At 39.1% G+C, this 21016-nt stretch overlaps 1 protein-coding gene across 1 annotated transcript; it reads right to left on the bottom strand.

The window, feature by feature from the left end:
• Positions 1 to 1945: 1945 nt before the first annotated feature.
• LOC115809552 (apolipoprotein B-100) lies at positions 1946 to 17423 on the bottom strand. Its single transcript, XM_030771254.1, has 26 exons — positions 17319 to 17423; positions 16743 to 16787; positions 16075 to 16187; positions 15703 to 15848; positions 15283 to 15430; positions 14580 to 14732; positions 14127 to 14251; positions 13900 to 13985; positions 13320 to 13770; positions 12983 to 13100; positions 12744 to 12890; positions 12444 to 12655; positions 12003 to 12222; positions 11686 to 11865; positions 11380 to 11583; positions 11061 to 11225; positions 10712 to 10917; positions 10313 to 10495; positions 10082 to 10212; positions 9726 to 9927; positions 9320 to 9492; positions 9020 to 9195; positions 8819 to 8934; positions 8337 to 8710; positions 3517 to 8234; positions 1946 to 3389 (listed from the first exon to the last, which is right to left on the bottom strand). Exons 1-26 carry the CDS (start codon positions 17371 to 17373, stop codon positions 2256 to 2258), a joined length of 9981 nt encoding a protein of 3326 aa, XP_030627114.1. The 5' UTR covers positions 17374 to 17423; the 3' UTR covers positions 1946 to 2255.
• Between the last annotated feature and the right edge of the window lie 3593 nt (positions 17424 to 21016).

Genomic DNA, 21016 nt, shown 5'->3' with positions numbered 1-21016 from the left:
GAATCAACCAATATATTTAGTTATACTAATTACAATGTAATTTTTTCAGAATATTTTCATATTGTCTCAATATACATATTTTAGGTTGTGATTATTTGTTGTTATCTTCCATTTATTTCAAACAGTGTCTACTATTTCGCAGATATGTATTACTTTGCATTGAATATATAGTGACAGATAGATAACTTCATGTATTTTGTTACTGAATGATTGTGCACAGTTAATATGTGCTCCCTTTCGGAGTATGGTCAAACTGTTCATAGAATCACTTGTTGGAAAAGTTCTATAGCTTTCTCTGCTATATTAAAATCAGTGGTGACACAATACAAATGTTTTTGGGAATACCCAGACACATATTCAGTGTGATAGGAAGGCAAGAGTTGTTGAGGGTGTCTATATGATCTCATCTCCTTATTGCTCTAAAAAGCCCCACTATTGTGCTGCAATTGGAAACCGGTGGAAAACTCTGTGACTCAGCGGTTCTATGGTTTCCTCCTGTCTGTCATCAAGGGAGGGGCCTGCAGTAGCAGTGAGGTCATCTGTGCCTGCTCTATATTTATACGTGCAGTTGGACTATACTGTTCGATGGACGTTTAACTGTGGGCCTGAAAGCAAAACTGTTTCTCTGTCTGATACAACAATTTAATCAACAATCATGAGCCATCAGCAACTTAGTCTATAGTAATTCCTATGTGAACTTCAATTACATCTTTCTCTAAGCTTAAAACATGTGGGACTGTGATAATCATGTCCCATATCATGTCCCATTCTGAATAAAATTTCTTCAGGTGAATTCCATGTGAGCTGAGAATTTAATGTTTTCAGTTGTTGACTGTGTCTGAAAAACTTTTCAGGACCAAAAGTATTTGCATCAGAATGTTAAATGACATTCAGGGGGCACAATAAACATAAAATTGAGTAGTATTTAATAATCAACCCCCCATGTCTATACAATGGAGTCAAGTCTTGCCCAGAAGACACACTTTACACATTAATAGTAAACAATGATTATAACTGATGATATAATTAAATTATTATTACTAAAGGATCCATGTGTAATTGGTTCCATGGCATACTAAATAACAAGGCATTGATATGTGTAATGTTTCACTTCTCTGTTTAAAAGGAAAGTTCTGTCAGAGTCAAAGGTACAATAGTTTGAGCCTTAGTATGATGGGAAAATAGAATATATCCATCTCACAATATGCTGAGGGCAAAAAAGTAGTGTGCATATGTCTCATGACCTCTTTACTATCAAGGTAAAGAGAAACTTTTTATATATGTGCAAGTGCTGTATTTTTAACTGACACCACATTGGCTCTGTTTTGTGTGTTATTGTATAACTGTTGAGATTCACCTTGCTTACAGTGACACCAGTGGAAATTTACTTAATGCTGCAACATGAAGCAGGATTAAATGTTTTATGTCCTAATATCTTTATCTTTTGGAAGTAATTGTCTAATTTTATTTTTTCCTTACAATTAGCAAATTGCCTTTTGCTTCCCTGACAAATAACTCCTCCATGGATTCCTCTTCATACATTATACTCACAAGTAACCTGGTGATATGCATGTAATATGTTTATATCTGATTTAACTGTAATAGTCCATGGTTGAAAATTTTTGTTTATTGCTTAAGCTGTTTTGAGTAAAGGGAAATTCATGGCAAAGGCAGAAGTTGTATATCAGTTTTTCCATCTGGTACAAAAACAATTAAAGATTAGTGTACATTGAGATGCTAAGTACCGCAACCTGCTGGCGTAAATGTACTCATATATATTTAGTGTATTATTCATTTTAAAACTGATTTGACTTCCTTTGTACTATTATTATTTGAGTATTTGAAACACGCTAATTATTTGATCATAATTTGTAGTACACAAAACTGATGTGTAAAATGATTGCATTTGAGTTGTAATTACACAATAAAAATAATTGACACACTGTGCAGTACAAGGTTCTTTATTGCTCCTTCATTGTTTTTAAATACAGTAAGACATAAAGAGAGAAATATTCATCTCTCTGCTCTAAAGGACACCATTTTTAATAAGACACTAACAAAAAGAATGGAAACTAAAGCAGCTTTTGCCCATTTGTACATGATTAATAATAGCTTTGTTTATATACTGATAGTCTTGGTAATGAATCTGCTTTTTTTTTTTTTGCAAGTTTAGCAGGATGACTCTTTGCAAATTTAGCAGGATGTTGACAAGTAATTCTCCACACACATTACGAATAGATTTAGATGGTACTGACTCACTGAGTGGACTCAAATTTGAAGGAAAGAGGGATTTCTATTTCCATCTTATTCTCTCCAACTTTCAGGTAAGACTCAATACTCTTGGACATCTGTTTTAGAAACTCAGTGACCTGGTTGTTGAAGGCTTCAATGCGTTTGACAACTGAATCAATCCAGGACTGGATGTCTGCATTCAGCTGCTGAAGAGTCAAGTCAGCAAAAATTTCGTCAAGCTTAGGTTTCACGTCATTATTCCAGTATTGCTCAACAATCTTCCTAAATTCCTGAACCTGGTCTACCATCTCTTTCAGGATGTCAGAGTTAATGGCATCAGTGTAGACATGACTAACCCAAGTGGATAACTTAGCAATGTCTTGAGATGCAAGAGTGACCAGGAGTTCATCTACTTTCTCTATGCTGAATTTCAGGATTTCAGACATCTTCTGAGCAATGGACTCAAGGCTGATCTCCCCAAGGTTCTTCACAATGGTTATCAGTTGGGTCTGAATCTTCTGAAGGGCAGAGAACAGATCATCCAAGATTTCTGTTCCTCTGATTGGAAAGTTGGTGCCTGGAATGGTGACCTCCACATCCCTAATATACTCAATGAAACCCTCACTTTTGCTGGCAATCATCTCTGGAACCCTTGTGATTGCTTCTTCAATTACATCAGCAACAAAGGCACTAATCTTTTCATAGACCTCAAACCCAGTGAGCTTTTCAGGATGACCAGGAATCTGGAATTGAGTTTCTCTCAAAAATTTAATTGCAGCATCCAGCAGGGCCTGAATGTTCTTCTCATATTCTCTGAGAATGTACATGATGCTGTCAGATGTCAAGTTGGTAATTTTTGTAATGTCAACTGCAGCAATCTTCTCAATAGTTTTTCTGTACATTGACTCGCCCAGGATCTTGATGCGATCAATGATGTCCTGAAGTTCTACATGAACCCACTTGATTTGTGCATAAAAGTCATCGCTCATCAGCTCCCTAAGGTTTAAAGTGGAGGTAATGTCAGGTATCTTCTCTTTCAGCTCAAGAAGCATCTCAGAGGGAGCTTCCAAGTTCCACTGTGCCTTGATGTTAAGTTTCTCATTGTCCATCAAAGCAATGTCAACACTCATGATATCCACGTCATTCTTCGGTTCAGACTGTGAAAGAGAACAGAAGCACATTAGCCCATGGAAATTGCTACACCATGTGATAAACCAAATCCTGATATACACCCATCAAAAAAATGAGCTGTGAATGTACAACTTAAATATCTAGAATTCTTACTGGATAACGATTGTAGAGTCTTCCACGAAGATGTGATAGGCTCTCGCTTTGCAACTGGAGACCCAGGAGTCCAGCCGATGGGGAAGAGACAGAGATGACAAGACCTTCCTCAGCATTTCCAAGAAGTTCCTGGTAGACCTCCAACTTCACTGCTGCCAAGTCAACTTTGGCAATGTTAGCAGCAGAAATCCCATTGAGGCTAACAGTGCTTTCATGGTTGCCTTCAATATTTTTGTGCTCCAGAGAAAGAGAGCTGGTCAGTTTTGCCTCAGAATGCTTGTGCAAGGTGGAAGAGCCAACAATCTTGCATACTAGAAGATCAAACTCAGAGGACGTGCGAACTTCAAATCGGGCAACAATGTCTTCATGATTGAGGATGCCAGCATTGCTGTTGATGGTGAAAATAGCTGTCTTCAAAGAGAACTCAGATGTTAAGTCACCCATGACAGGAATCATGATCTCCCTTGGCATTTTGGGGAGAGTGAATCTTGGAAAAGTCATCTGCTTAAGCACTACAGGCACACGCAGACCAGGCATGGTAATGAGGCTTAAATCAGGCAGAGGGATGGTAAAGGAGGAAACTTCAATGTTAATGACTGGAAGTTTGTATCCAGGGATAGTGATTGTTTTGGGCACCTCAGTGTTCAGTTTCTCATATTCTGTCATAGCCTGGTCATAGGAGGCTGAGATTATTTCAACAGCCTTGTCTTTTCCAAGGATGAGGTTTTCATGCAGAATTTGTACATTTTCATTAATGGCATCGAATATGGGCTCCATGTTGATGTCAACAACAAACATTTCAGTGCTCTTTACATATCTGAGTTTAGCATTCATGTCAAACGTCTGCTGAGGTGTGATCAAAACTTTGCTCAGGCCTGTGTTCTCCCACAAAGATATATCCTCCATGGATGGAATGACTACATCAAAGAAGGGCACAGTCATCTCAGGAATAGTATAAGCTGTATTTAGCGCATCAAGATTAGCCTCACCATTGACTAAAATGTTGATGTTAATTTCCTTTTCACCATTGTCCATTGTTAGGTAATGGGAATACTTGTTTTGATTGAACCGAGCAAGACCTGTCCAGCTAGCTTTTTGCACTGTAGGGTTTAGAGTGAAGGCAATGTCATTCTGAAGATCAACCTTTCCAGACAACTTGAAGGGAAGAGAAAGCTTTGTGTTCTCCTTGTTTTTGGTGTCAAAGATGATTTCAAAGGGTACAATCTTGAGGTCCAAAGAGTTGGAAATGGTTCCCTCAACTGGACCAATCAATTCAGCATTGTGGGCGGCATTTAGTTGAATTTTCAGATCCTGGACCTGGATCTGTCCTCTTACGGATGCAACACCATTCTTCATGTAGGGAGTCTCTGTCTCAGCATTGGCATCAATGGAGATGTGGGAGAAAGCACTGCCCTCCACATTCACACTCTGTTTCATTTTTAGAAGAGAGCTATCAGTTGCACCAGTGAAGGTAAGTTTGAGGGTGTCTACATTCATGACAATCTCCATATCACTCTTGTGGGTACCTACATCAGAATATTCAGAGATAGCACATTTGCCATTGCCCTCAGTTCCTATGGTCAGAGTGAAAGTGCCAGCTTGCAACTGAGCAATAGCTTTCTGGCTCATCTTTGTTTCACTGAAGATGTTGGCCACTGGCATGTTCACATTGTGGTTGTAGGAGGTCTCCAGAGTGCCAGAGAAACCATTCTCTAAGGTAAAAAAGGCACTGTTGACAAGTTCAGCTTTGTATGGGTCAGTGTTTGCATTGGCAGTGGTCTTAGATGAGACCTGGGCTGATGCACCGTGAAGGCCTAGTGATCCCTGATGGTCAAGTGAGAGAGCCATGTGATTGAACTTCACTGTTTCAGTGAAGGAAAGCTGGCTTATCTGGGGAACACTGAGGTGAGCAGTGGCATCCACTGCATAGGCAATAAGATCAAATGTTGATTTGAGTTGTGAGTTGAGGATGGCTGTGAACTGGGGCGTCTCAGAGCTGTCAGTGGAGTTCTTCAGCTCAGCAATGGTCTTCAGGGCATGGTCTGGAGATTTGATCTCAAACTCTCCATAGAGTTTTCCAAAAAGAGGAAAACGGCAATTCTTCAGTATAGTGATGGGTAGGAAGATGATTTCAACTGCTGAATCAGTGGCGGTTTCCAAATCAATCGATCTGATTCTTTGGAGCATTGTGCTGAAAACGTCTGTCAGATCATCAATCATTTGTGTGAATTCAAAGGTTTTCAGCAGTTCAAGAAGCTCATTCAGGCGTGCCAACAGTTTCTCTAGAACAGGTGTGATATCAATAGATCTCACCACGTTGATTGCTGATTGAATAGTTTCTTTGATCTGAAACTGCTTCATAAGTTCCACAGCATTATCCATGATTTTCTCAACCATCTCTTCAATCTCATACTGAGCCATGACTTCCTCTACTTTGGTGTAGATCATATTGTACTTATTGATGATGTCATTTCTCTTGATCCAGTCAATGATCATGTCTCTGATGGATTTCAGAACTCTGGTGATCTCTTCAGTGGGTATCGCATTGGTCAGCTGTCCCAAATATTTTTCAACCTCAATGGAGCTGACAAAATTTTTCACATCCTGAATAAACAAATTCACATCAAAGCTTCTAATGACCTCTTTAAGCTCACTTGCTTTATCCTTGAGTGTTGTTGTAATTTCATATCTAGCATCAATATCTTGCAAATATTCAGTGCACTTATCTTTCATGTTTAGCAAGGCCACCTTGATTTCTTCAGAGAGTTCTCTCAGCTTCTCCATGATGGGCAAGTCAAGGATGTAGAAGTCACTGTTATACTCATACTTTAGACTGCCTGAGATGGCGAATTCTTGACTGTCATCACTTTCTTTGTTCAAAAGACTGGTGAGCACAGTTCCTTTCATACCCATGGCTATACCCTCTTGAGAGTTGGAGAACTCAAATGCCTGATCGAAGGCATGGTTGTTCAGCTTGGATTCTGTCTTGATACTGAGACTTTGTGCGTTAGGTTCAAATGCACTTGCAATTTCATTTTGGAAGTTGGTTTCGAGGGAATTTCCGTTATCCAGCTGGTGAGACGTTGAGGCCTTGCATTCATGCTTCAGTGAGAATGAAAGAAATTTTCTGTTAAACAGGAATTTGCTGTTCACCTGACCATTGTGTCTTCCATAGAGGTTCAGCTCACCATCAGAATTAAAAGAGGCATCTATATCAAAGCTGAAGGGCTCAACTTTTGTTTGGACAGTGCTTTCAAGTCTGAGAGATGGGGAGTTGAGGCGGGCCTGGTTGCTGAGCATAAGCTCCAGCCACTTATAATCCATTTCAGAGCTCTGGGTCATCTGAGTGCCAAGGACTTTCCCAGAGGTGCTGCATTTTGCATTGAGTGCTAAATCAGCATAGATGACTTCATAGCTGTGCCTCAGTTCCTCTTCAGCATAGGCTCCTTTGATGACTCCTGTAAGTCCCACCTTGTGAGGCTCTGCTTTGATTTGGGCATCATTGATGAAACTGACCCCAAGGATCTTTAGGTCATTGTTTGCATTCACAGATGCAGTAAATCCCTGAATCTCAATTGCAACATTGTGTTTATAGGCGTTTCTGTCACTGATGAAGCTGTCAGACTCTGAGCGGAAAGCTAAAGAATCAAAAGTGATGGTCAGGGAGTGGGTATTCTCTGTCTTCATCTCTTGAAGGGAGGCAATTAGATTGTTAGACAGGTTCAAGCCATCTTCATTCAACTTGAAAGTTACTCTGTTCCTGGTGTTGGAGTTGAAGAGGTCACCTTTGAGCACGCTGTTAAAGTATACCTCTGTGCTTGCAACCCGTCCATCAATTTTGAGCTCAGCACTGTTTTCCCGGATTGTGCCCTTAGTAGTGACAGACATTGAGGCTCCAGAGGTAGCAACACTGCCATGGAAAACATTCTCAAAGGTCAGAATGCTGGCTTGCACAGTGCTAGTACAACTGGTGGTCAGGCCATCTTTGTTCAGGGACAGGGTACCCTTGTGAGCACCACGGTTAGCATCAAAGTTGATAGAGGCATCAGAGTTGATTTCCAGTCCTTGTGGGCTCAGAGATCCAGCAAGCAAAGAGTAGCCACGATTTGTGTTGTCATCAACCTGGGATTCAATCCTAATGCTGGCTTTCTCCATAGTGGCAGAAAGGTCTACTTGATGGCGAAGCATTCTCTCCTCTGCCTTGGTAACTGAGTCGGACTTGATAGTGAACTGAGCTTCCTTAAATTCAATGTTGATCTTGGTTGTGTGCTTGACTGGGTCATTGTTGATGTTAGTATTTGACTCAAATTCCAGCTCTCCATTGGCGGTAGATGCTTTTACTTTGTTACTGATTTGGAGGAGAGGGGAGCTAAACCTAAATGAGGACTCTGCTCTAGCCTCTCTGTCACTGGGCAGAAGGTTAAATGACTGGGTTAAACTGGTGCTGGCTGTCAAATCACCAACTTTCAGTGATCCATCCATGTTACCATCCCCAGTGATATCAGATGAAATGGAAACTTGGGTGGTGTAGACCAGAGACATCTGCATACCTAAGGGGCTGAAGGCTTCCATCTTATAACTGCCTTTTCCTTTCACTTCGTCTGTGATTATGGCTGATTCCTCAATGCTAAAGCGAGCATCAACAAGTTTGTGCAGCAAGGAGGAGCTAATACTGACTTTCAAGGTTTCCTCAGGCATGTCAGTGATTTGTGCTTTTCCTGCAGTGATGAAAATAAGAAATTCATGTCAATATAGTACAACTGTTTCTAACACTATCTATCATACACATTGAATATTTATTTTACAAATTTGTAGTTTACCTTCTGCTGTGTAGGACAGGATTTCTACAGGGCTGTTGGCAAGAACCTTATAGGTGGCAACATAGCTGGGGTTCTCCTCAGTGTTGTTGCCACCAGAAATGCTGACCTCCATGTTGTAGAAATTGCTGTTCATCTTTGCAGATACCTCCACCATTCCAAGAAGTGGCAGCGTGAAGTCATAATTGGATGGGATGGTGAAAGTGGGAAGATGAACCTGTTTAGAGGGTAGCATCAGACCAAGCTGAGGCATGACAAGATGTGGGGTGTCCATGGTAAGAGGAATTCTCAGATCCTCAGATGTCTTTCCACCCAGTGGCAAAGGCATGGTGATGGTGATGCGATCCTTGTTGAACTTGTATCTGAATTCATTCTCACTGTAATTGACATGAACATGTTTTTGTAAAGTACTGAACTTCAATACTGAACTGTTTCTTGGAATGACAATGAATAACAGGGAAAAGTATGATCTAAAATTTACTTACATGTTTAAGTAAAGTTTCTCAGGAAGTGATGGCACATGCAGCTCTGGCATGTTGTTCTTCAGTGTCTCAATATAAGGAACATCAGCAGAAATCCTGTCCAGCCAAATCTGACCAGCCTTTTAAAGAATACAAAATTTGATTAAGTCCTGTGAGATGCCTGACTTTGGATTAAACAAGTTATTATTATGATTATGATTATACCTCAACAGATTTTGAGTAAATGTGACGGAGCTTCATGTCAGTCTTGACAACCCTCTGGTCAAGAATATCCTCAAACAGCTGCTGCAGCCAGGCTTGGAGCCCTTCAGTGTTTGGAATGAGCTTCTGTATTTCTGAGTCCACGTCAGACTTCATCAGTACTTCCACCTTATCATCAGCTGTAACAAGACCAGTAAGTCAGTTAACTAACCCAGAAAGAGTTCATCAAATGTGTCTTTTTAGTGCACACACAGATGTCCAATTATAAAAATGAAGAAAATGAATGTCTGAAATATAAAGTACCGTATTTGATGGCAACTTTCTGGACAGAGGAGGTTTCAGGAAGCTTGATGTTGCTCTCAATACCCAGGGTCAGCTCCTCATCACGTGTCATGATGGCAGTGATTGATGCGTCAGTTTTTAGTGAGGGCACGATCAACTGAACCTGAAGCTGCCCATCCCTCATTGCCTCAAGCCTGAAGGAAGATGAATAGTATGTTCTCCACAAGGGATCTAAATTCTATAGGTTTTTTTCAAATTCTACAATAGTGATTGCTGGTGGTCTCACTGGTGGTCAACTTATTGTTTGGCTGTTAAAATAATACTGGTGGTCAACTTATTATTTGGCTCTAAACCACAACTATAAGAGAGAATAAAGTGTCTTTAGTGTCTATCACCAAAACTGAAAAAAGTTAGCATCCTTGCTTACTTGGCACGGCCTATAAGAGACAGCTGGACAATGTTCTTGTTGGTGATGTCAATGGTGAGCTTCTTTCCTTTGGCACTGCTGTCAGCGAGACCAACCCTGATTCCAGCCTCTACATCATAATCAGGGATCTCAACAGAGGTGGTGAGAACATTCCTGTTCCTGTTGAATTTAATGGTAGTGACTGCCTCAGCAGGCTCAGGACCTAACATTTTGACAGAGAGGACAAAACAGTTAAAATTTACTGTTCCCCCCAAAAACATGGGTTCTTTCACAAAAATGACAACAAAAGCATTTCATTCACCAGTAAATAAGAAAGAGGAATATAAGATAGTTATTAATTTTAAAAGAGTTTATACCCTCTGCTCTCAGGACCATCTTCAGTAAATCAGACTTCTGGCGTCCCTCTTTGCCCTCATTCAGAAGTTCATAAGCAAAAGTGGCAGTATACTCAGTGACCTCACCAGTGGGCTGGATATCCAAAGCAAATCTGTAACAGTCATGATATAATTAGCACAACCTTCAAAAATGACAAAAAAAGAAACAATGGATGTAAATAACTTTTTTAAATTCAAGAGTATGTCCCTTACTTGGTCTCGCCTGCAAGAGGGAAATAGGGAGCATCTGCACCAGCACCAGGCAAAGAATAGCGGGCAGTGGTACAGTATTTCACACCACTGAAGAGAGGGTTGCACTTCACAGAGTTTATCCTGCCCTCAGCCATAGGGGGCACCAGTGTGGCTTGGCCAGAGGTCACCATCAGCATTCTGTTGCTGTTATTGGGAAGACAAATGTAAAAGAATGTACTCTGTGTCTTTCCACATCTGAGGACAGCACATCCATTCTTCTTCATACTTGTTCTTGAGTACTTGTAATGTAATTAAGCATGTAGTGTTAACTTAAATTTTAACCTCTAAACCTCCGCCACTGATTAATTCTATTGAATGAACATATTTGTTGTAACAAAGAAGATGTACAACTCCACCAACCTGACTCGGAGCAGTTGAGTAGTGTCCTGAGGTGCAGGTATGGTCAGTTTGAACTGGCCATCACCCATGGAAATCTTAGCATTGAGTGTGCTCTCATGGTACATGTTTGTGTGCATCTCCACTGCAGTGTCAATGAATTTGGGGATGTGAACACCCATGCGGGTCACAAACTCTACTCCAATTGAGGGCTTGAAGTTAACTTCACGCTGCACAAAAGATAATTATATTGTAAATAACAAATTGCAATAGGTTATATTAAAATATGCAGTGTTACAGAGAGAAATGGTATTCATTACACTCATTACATCAAACCTTACATTATTTATTTCATGAATAAAAGTGCCCTTACCATTCTTGGTTCCATGTGAAGACCTCCCTTGATGCCTGGCGCAAAGGTACCAGAGAGTGCAAACTTTAGTGGGAAACCAGAAGCAGTAGGCAGAGAGAAGTCATTGTCCATGAAGATGTAATGGGCAAAAATATTCTTATCAGCTGACATCAGTGTCTTCATTATCTGAAAGGTAAAGGGAAAGAACAGAATGTTAAAGTCCACAGTCACTGTAACTTCAGTCACATCTCCTGTATACTTTATGGGATAGGCATTATTTTGTAATCTAAATGTCAGTGTGATATACTATGTTTGTTCTTAAATGAGTGGATTAAAATACCTCAGTGGGGATGTTTTTGCTGAGGATCTCAGCATACATGGCAAACTTGTTGGCCATGGAGGTGAGCTCACTATTCTTGATGTACCCAAGCTCATGTCCCATAATTCTGAAATAAGCCATAGCCTCTGGGGATTCCTGAGATCGCAGGTCCTTGGCAAGTTTGTTGAAGTTGCGCACAATTTCTCTCACAATGTTCTCAGGGACCTGTGGGGAAGGCATTAATGGATGGATCAGAATAATCTCCCACTGTACAAAAAAAAGCACAACAGGCCTTTTCAGACTTGAAATTTACAAGAAAATATGTACCTGTCTCTTGGTTTTCTCTGTCCTAAGTGGCTCAACCCAATTCTGTAAAACTTCATTCATCTTGTTTGGCATCTTGTCTCCTACCCAGTACATGGCCTTTGAAATGGTGTCAGGGAAGAAACCATTCTTTCCAAACAGAGACTCGATGGTTGGTTCAAATCCTCTGCCTTCCAAGCCAAGCTATGGACAGAAGAAGCAATTATCATAACTGTTTCTGATTCTTTACCTAAAGACTTAAGAATGAGATGAAGTGAATTTTGAATTTTTCAAGTACAGCTAAATATAAGGAATCTCGGATCAACAGTGACTGCTCATACCTCCCACATGTCCAGATTGTATCCAAAGGCTTTCAGGGTTGTTTCCAGCATGACCTCCCTGGGCAGCAGACTGCTAGGATCAAAGATGATGTTCCCTTGCATGCCTGTGCTCATTCCTCCCATGGAAGCATCCATCTTATAATTGCGAGAGGACTCAGTGTAGTCAGAGTGTGTGGTCACCTCATTCTCCTGCATGACCTCATTAATCGTTTTGCCTAACCTTGGGAGGAATAACAGAAGAAGGAAAGAAGAAGATGAGGGTTAAATAAGCAGCCTATACTCATGATTTTCACAAAATGACCTAGGCAATTCATCAACAAATTTCAAATGAAATTATAATAGATGCTTTACCTTCCTAATATTTTTTGGCATATACATAGAATTTTGATTCTCAGTCCCAAATCACTGAAATTGAAAAAAAAAATACTTTTTTTCACTTACTCTTGGGTCTCAGGGTCCTTTGAGTGAATGATGTTGTAGACATGTGATGCAACAAAGGCCTTGACCTGAGCGTTCTGCTCCTGTGTGAGAATCTTCTTCACAAGTTCAAGATCACTTGCCTCAGGACTCCTCATAAGAATGAGATAAGCAGCCAGTCTCTTCTGCACAGCACCTTTGGGATACTGGGCAACTCTCTGGAGGTTGGAACGGACCTAAATGGGCAAAAAACAACACTGTAGAGTTTCTGGTTCCTAATGCTCACAGATACCATAGAGCACATCTCGGGAATTTTCAGCATACCTCATCTGTCACTGATATGCGTCTAAAGGCCTGGATGGCAGCCATTTGCACAGACAGAGTAGTGGCGGGCTGTCTCATGCACTTCAGCAGAATGGATTTTATATTGGGGTCAGCAGCCTCCATGGCCTCTCCCATATTGCCAAGAACCTGAACATTAAACAGAACATATTGATTTGATTAATGTGCCTAGATCTGGGTGTGACATATTTTAAAGGTTTAATGTAACTAAAGGTACATACCCTTAGGGTCAAGAAAGTCTGCTCCTTCTCTCCAGCACAGTCAGCACCAAGGATGGAGGCAATGAACTCATTCACACTGGCAATCTCAGGGGTAACCTTGCCTTCAGCCTGGTAGAGTCTGAAAAGAGGGGACATTGAAAAGGTTGTCAACAATGATTTGATTCGCTGGGTAAGTACAAAATAGCTGTTTAACCAGTTCTATATTCAGTGTTTTGATTCAAAGATGGCATTTAAGGTTATATCAGTTTCTCTCTCGTAACTACGGAATTTAAGAACAACAGCTCGGTCAAGTTGTGTACTAAATAATGTGGCTTAAAAAGACACAGAGTTCACTTACCTCCTGACTACGTTGCTTAAACTGTACATCATGGCCTTGCTCTGCTTGTACTTAGCCATCTCTAGCAAATCCTTGACCAGGAGCCGAGATGGAGTGTGCATGATTCCTAGAGCATAGACTGCAACATCAACCTCCATGGCATCTGGGTCAAAGCTCCTGAGGATCTGCAGCATAGCACTGGTGCACTCAGGTGTGCCACACTGAGTCAGGGCTTGCCAAGTAAGCAGGTGATCATCCTCATCCATCACTTTGGTGGCTTGACTGAGAGCCTCCAACTGCAGCCCACGGATCTCACCAACAAGCTTCTGGAACATGCTGGCTCTTTGGTGGCCTTGCTGGGTCTCAGACAGGGCTTTCAGTTCCCTGAAAGTTGCGAGCACAGCCTCTGAGGTCTGGACAGCTGCCTTGTCCTCAACAGCCTCCATGGGCAGATGTTTCAAGTTGCTCTCATCTGTAATGAAAGTTGTGAAGGATGCATTGGAGAACACAGGTGCCCTTCTAAACTACAATTGCAACATAACATTATCCAGTTGGAGTCTTCATAAGAATTTGAAATAAAGGATTAACAAATTAAACTTACTGTATTCAAACACTCTGTCATTGATCTTGTTGATGCCCTGAAGAGTCAAGGTCTGTTTCACCAATGAAGAGATACCATGCTCATTTCTAGATTGGAAAGAAGAAATTAGGTATATCATCATGTCTATAGAGATCTTAAGTTATTACCATGCCTTTATAGAATAAAAAAGAAATTAGGTATATCATGATGCCTTTATAGAATACAAACGCAAGACTGGAGAGACTCACTGGTAAGAGAAAGGCAGGAGAATGTGTTTCTCAGTACAGGTTCCAGAGGTCATATGTTTCTTCTGGTTGTCAAACTGATAGTTGCAGGTCTGGGTGCTGCCAATCAGTTTGGACAGAGGGTATTGCTGCCGACAGATTTTAAAAAAATCATCATTTCATATTTTAAACTGGGTATTATGGACAAAATGGATAACTTGTGCACAACTGTATGTATGCACATTGTGTTTTGAGCAGATCTCTGTGCATCAAGAAATAAAATGTATGCTATTTTATTTTAAGAAACATTTAATCTCTCAACAAGATGGCTGAATTAGGACTTGATGAAAAGTGTGACAATTGTATCATATTTTGCTGCCAAAAGGGTCCAGTAACAAAATAATTAGGTAAATGGCTGATATAAACATTGTGAGTAATATACTGAAAGCAGTCAGATGTCAGAATGTATAGTCTTACCATGCCAGAGATGATGGCCAAGGGGCTGGTGTAATCCCTCTGGGGGTTGAAACTATCACAGCCAGACAGGTCCCTGGTGATGGTGATATTTGTGGCAATGTCCTCCCTGTCATTGACCTCTAGTTCAGTCTTGCAGATTCCATGAATGGTGGCCTGAGGGTTCAAGGAGAACCATTAATGTTATGAAATCAGTATTACAATGCTCTTAATCAGTGTTACATTAAGTTTGAATAAAATGTTTAAATTTATTGCTGTTTAAAGCGAGTAATGTTTTTAAGTGATCACTCAGCTGTTGTGAGTTTCATCTACTGAAATGTCTGTCAGGACACTGTTTGTTTGTTTGTTTTTAAATCCGCCACTTCATCAAGAGGATAAAAACAGCAAAATATCAGGGACAGGAAGTTTCTACATCATCTGATGAAACATTGGTGCAGCTGGCTGAAAAGTTAAGTCCAAGCTCTATCAATGACCCCTGTGTCCTGTCAGCAACCGTGTCATTCTAGGTGGACTGTACATAACTCTGGCATTTATTAGTCCAGATAAAGAGAGCATGATCTTATCTGTTCACTTATTATCTGGAGTGACTGTAATTAAATTGCTGCCACCATCAGAGTACTTTGATAATGAAATGACCTTAATTACAGTACATGGGTCATTCTTTACGTGAAAGTATGAAAGGACAGTAGACGTCAGCTGTGCCTACCATCTTCTTGTTCTTGTCCTCCTCTATGGCAGGTACCACCAGAGCGGAAATGATGCCCCTCTTGATGTTAAGGATGTTAATGGACTCATCTTCCTCAGGGAAGAGCTTGACATCAGTTTCGCCCTCAACTGTGACCTTCAAGGTGTTCCTGGACAAAACAGGCAATGATGAGGATGAGGATGGTGATGGTGGCGGTGGGTGACACAGTTGGTTATTATTATGTTATCACTTATGCTGTAGCTATGATTGTTGCTTATGTTGCTATAACTGCAGTAACAAGTTTTCAGCTATACTTTAATTTTCATGTTTTGCAACATGCATAAAAAACTATTTAAATTTTTGTTACCTGGAAAAAAAAACCCTCTCCTGACCTTAAATAATGTGTGTCTGAATGTTGTGATAGACCAAGAAATATCATACTTCTCCATGGCGGTCTGGAAGGCCTGGGCATCAGTAGCAGGTCCATAAATGGGCATGCCCTCTGCGTCCACATCGACCACCTCGCTCAGGGAGCACTCGCTGGTGCGCAGCACAAAGCTGCATGTCTGTGGCACTTCAATCTCAACCTGTCAGGGACAAAGAATGAAGCTGGTTAAAACAATGTTTAATTCAAGTCATCAGCATAAAAAAAGAAAGAAACAAGAATAATAAAGCTAGAAGAGGAAAGTGAAAGGTTTGCTGGCAATTTCCACCAACTGGATCAGAACACTAAAAAAGGAAAATGAGAGAAACTGAAGGATACATGGATTAGTTAGGCAAGGGTTTGGTGGTGTTCGGAACATTTCGTTGTACCTTGCAGGTAACTCTGGGGCCATTCCTGAGGTTGGAGGCACCCATCACGCCATTCTGGGTTTCAGCTTCATACTGGTATTCGTACCTCCTGAAGTTCTTGTATCTTTTTGCCACTAAATGAGGAAAGTGAAAGAGAAAAGGCCTTGGTATGTATAATATATGTAAGATTGATGCAGGAACTCAGCATCATCCTGATCTTTGTCATTAAAACTCTCAGACCTCAGCTGACACCTAAAATTTCAATGATTAAGGGAGCTATTTACACTGTATTGCAGATACATGATAAACCTTTTGAAACTCCTCCAACCATAGACTTGAACCCAGCAAATTTGGACTCTTGTACTGTCTGACAACAGATAAGGTTGATAATGTTGACCAAGAGCACTTGGCAATCCCAAGAATGGTGATTTCATTTATGAGGGTTCAAAGTATCTTTAGTCAGCTGTAATCAGTTAGGGTTCAGTAAGTAATCCTCTATTCAAGTGAATGATAAGAATTTCAAAAGTGATGCTGACACATTTTCTTTATCCAAAGGATCAAGCTTTTCTTTTTCTTCTTCAGTACCATTTTGCTTTCCATAGTGTTTGTCCAATTTACATTATTTACTAATTTTGTATGAGTAGATAATCAAGTTATATTTTTGGCTTATACACAGATTCAAAACTTACAAATACATGTTGGAGAATGTTCCTCAGCATCTCCAGCTTCTTGCTCTGAAAAGAGTGTTAGGAAGAAAATATTAGACTCACATCGAAAATGAAAAGAGTGTATTATTCAAAATACAGATAAAATCACAAATATTCCTAAATTTGATTTATTGGATAATTAGCCTGACATGTGAAGTTAAAGAAAGGAACAGCAAACCAATGAATTAGCAAAATGCGTAAACTTACACAGACATATGCACAAACACTGAAATGACTGGAAACACATGTAAACATTTTGAATTTACTGTTTTGAAATGAGTCCAGTCTTGCAACGGAAAGTTAAATATTTTTATGTATCTTAGCTTTTTTTCTTTCTTTTCTTTTTTTTTTTTTTTTGGAGCAATCTACAATCAAACAGACAATCTTGAATAGCCATTCAAAATGTCCTAAATTCAAATTCAAAATAACATCATCATCCAACTTTTTCTTCCTATCCCACTGATTCTGACAGCTCCTAATATCAAACATCAAATATTCCCTGAAAGTAACCAATATATTGTCCAAAGTGGTATCCAAATGTAGTAACAATGTACTCACGGGCAAAGGTATAAGTGATCAGCAGCAGTAAAATGCAGAGCTTAATATCCCCCATAATGGGTTAGATGAAGCTCTGAAAGCCTTGCAGATACACCGAGCCCTCTTCTGAATGAAGACTGATTCCTCTCCCTTGGCTCATGCTTTTTATAGTCCCCGCCATCTCATTCAACGATGAGGATGAGGGAAAGGGTTGCGACAGTTCCAAAGTCCATGCAGGCTGTGTGGCAGGCCAAAGGCAATGTTGTTTCATAAACACCACCCTAAATTTGTTAGTCAGCAGTGGACCTGATGGGACTCTTTGATTGCATCAAGCTATCTAAAGCTGTCTGGCCTACCTTCCAGTTTCAGAATGATTTTTTTTTTCTTTTCTCCTGAAATGTTCTTTATGTGGAGGGAATATTCTTCATGCTTTTAATACTTCAAATTTTAAATTTAATTTGCTATGTTTTTTTCACTCTGTACACTGAATTTATGTTGTTTTGATTTCCCTTCGCAATGAATCTAATGTTATACTGTTGCTCTGTCTACCTGTTTTACATGTACATATGTGAGATTTGATAGCTAACCCAAACAAAAAGTAGTTACCCAATAGTTATGGTATAATTATAATGATTAAATGGACCATACCTGGAATAATCCTTGCATTATGCTGTTGTTACCAAGTGGCTTGACATATTAATGATCTTTGGATGTTTATCCGAGAAGGACTTTAAAACCTAGAATGGTATCCCGATCAATATGGCAAATCAATAAAAAAACAAAATGCTCTATCAGAGAGCATGCCACATGGTCAAACTTTTGTCTCTCTGTTTATCATCATTCAAATTTAAATTCTTCAGAATGGTGGGGTGTTTAACTGAACTGTCTCCCAGAGTTTCAGAGCAAACATGTACTATTTACTGTTCTATTATACAGCCATAATATTTTAAAATTTTTGCAAATTGCCTTAAAACAGATTCTCAATACAGATGCCTCACTTACTTCTCTAAACTGAAACTGGAGAGTAAAAGATGATGAGATTTTATTTTTCAGTTGAATGTATTTTCAGTTGAATGTATATAAATTCAGTCATGTCAATCTTAATTCAGCTGGAACCCTTTAGTCAGACTTTGACAGTTTCATAGATTTTACAACTACAGCTACTACTACTACTACTACTAGTACTGCTACAACTACTACTACTACTACTACTACTACACCACTACTACTACTAGTACTGCTACTACTATTACTACTATAATAATAACAGATTGTCAAGGAGTTACATACTTTTCTCTGAACTGTAGAATGTGCAAACATACAAATCTATAGACATGTCATTTCTCAGACTGGAAAGTAGTCACCACATCACAGCATCAGGTTTTAAATATTTTCAGTCTTTAAACCATGAAAGATAACTGCGCTTTCTCTACACAGAAAATACATTTATAATGCAGATTAAAATGGGAGTGTTAAAAGCACAGAGAATCCATTTTCCAGTCATGGTAATTCTGTTAGATCTTTGGACCATGTACGTCACTGAGTAGCGATTACAGTCCATTGCAGGGCCTTTTTCACAGTCGCCATGATACAGTATGTGCTATTTCCAAGGAACATGTCCCCTCAAGATTTACACCTAACCCAAGTTTTATTATGTGAATCCAAGGCAGTAGGTCAAAGTTCATCATGAGCACAACTGGAAAATGTACATTTTTACATTTACAAGAAGAGTCAGAAGATCTGCTTAGGTGTTTTCAGAAGTTTAAGGAGATGTATCCTTGACTTCTTTGACATTTTTCTCAGAGTTTTTCTATACTAGCATTACATTTGTGAGCAAGTCTGACCTATACTAAGTCCATCACATTTGACTCAAAGTGGTTCTTCACAAAAATCTCATTTGCAAAACATTAGCAAAGTAGAGAGCTCAAGTGATAATTGAAAGGCAAGTTATATACTGAACATTACTGGAACATACATTCACCTTTCACATAGAAAGAAAAAAATCAATGCAAATCTGGTTAAAATTGGTTACCAAAGTGTTGCTTTCTTCATTTTCAGAGAGGCCAGTCAAGCAGTAGATAACTTAATCAGGAAGAAATTGTGGACTTTCATCCTCAAGCCTTGGAGACTCAGTCTAAAGCTGGACAGCTCATCTCGATACCATTATCTTTGAAAATGTGTCACTGTGTTCTAAGCAAAATGAGAACTTGGCTTACTTTAATCCCACAGACATAATCAACAGGCAATGTAGAAGTTCTGGATTTAGCCAAACATGGTAGATATTTCTTCAGGTGAGTGATGTTTAAGCATTATTGAAATTATATGCGGAAATAAATTATTATATGAAATTATATGAAGGAAAACACTTCACATTTCTGGAAAAAAAAGTATATTTAAATTCTTTTAGATTTCAAATTCTTCCCAACAGTAATATTGTTAGAACTTTCATAGAGAGGTCCAGATGTCACTATTAGTTTCAATGTGTAAACCTTTAAGAACTTTATTCATTTGTTAATATTTGTGTACTATTTTAAAATCATATTATATTTGAAAAATCTTCTCAAAAACCTTTAGGCACATACACTCTACAGTGTTTGTTTTTAAAATGATTTTTTTTTTAAAAAAACTGTATTTTAAAAATTTAACTAATTTAACTAAATCTAATTTATAAGATTTTCTCAGTTTTGCCATTTCAGAAGAAATTCATAATGTGAGTGAGAGAATGCAAAAAAAATACAGAAATAAATGAGTAAATATATACTATATATAATAGTATAGTATAAATATATACTATAGGCCGCCTCAGAGAGCTGACTGTGTGAGAAACCTGTCTGTCATTCAGTAGCACAGAAAGTGCTAATAGAGATTTCAATCAAACAACTCTGACTCTTTTGCTGCATACATATCTATTTAATTCCTAATCTATTGTATCTTAAATTCATGAGCTAACTGCTAACCGCAGTAATCAGATGCCCCTGCCCATCCTTCGTACTTTCATAGAGCTGAAAACATCTTCTCAGCTTGACAGAGCAAACGTGATAAAAGCAGCAATTAAGCAATAACAGTGAGGAGTCATCAGTGATCTATTTTATGAACAAGTCTTTAATTATGGGTGACCTTTTCTGATACCAGTTTGCTGACAACAGTGCAGGTTAATATCACGTACACATTACGGCAAGAGTGTGCAAATACTGCCACTTTACATTGTCTCGCCAAATGTACTGTTTTCACACTCAAATATCAAATATTCTTCATTACTAAGACCCTGTAAAAGTTTGCTCCTATCTATGTGAATATCTTGCAAATATTATTAATTAAAAGAATGGACTATGGTAACATTAAATAGAAAATTGGGGGCAGTCAGGCACTCAGTTGAACTTTAAATAGTGTTGTTTTCAACAAATGATCACTCTAAGAAAAAAAAAATCAGCTAACATTAAAACGATAGGGAGAGATAAGAGCTGGTTAAGAACAGGATCGAAGGTAACACAGTGACATTGAAACTGGGTCACCATGTTTCTCTGCCATGTCAAACACATTTATGATTATCACAAAGAATTAGATTTCTGGGGGAAAAAATGGATAAATATCATACTAAAAAAATTAGTCAGAGATACAGAGTGTACTCTTTGACCATTTAGGGAGTTAAGAGTGACCATTTTACAAACTTGTAACAAAGAAATTGTAACTTTAAACACAAGATGGTGCTGTTCCTAAAG

This window comes from Chanos chanos, chromosome 4 (assembly GCF_902362185.1).
Source record: "Chanos chanos chromosome 4, fChaCha1.1, whole genome shotgun sequence".
NCBI classification, from domain to species: domain Eukaryota; kingdom Metazoa; phylum Chordata; class Actinopteri; order Gonorynchiformes; family Chanidae; genus Chanos; species Chanos chanos.
The sequence above is the reverse complement of the archived record's forward strand: the minus strand, read 5'-3'. Positions and strand labels throughout refer to the sequence as shown.

Coding starts and splice junctions, on each gene's coding strand:
- LOC115809552 (XM_030771254.1), bottom strand. CDS start 17,373: ATGGGGGATATTAAGCTCTGCATTTTACTGCTGCTGATCACTTATACC. Junction 11,584..11,685: donor CAGAGAAAACCAAGAGACAG/GTACATATTTTC, acceptor CCTTCCCCACAG/GTCCCTGAGAACATTGTGAG. Junction 9,196..9,319: donor GAAAGTTGCCATCAAATACG/GTACTTTATATT, acceptor GTCTTGTTACAG/CTGATGATAAGGTGGAAGTA.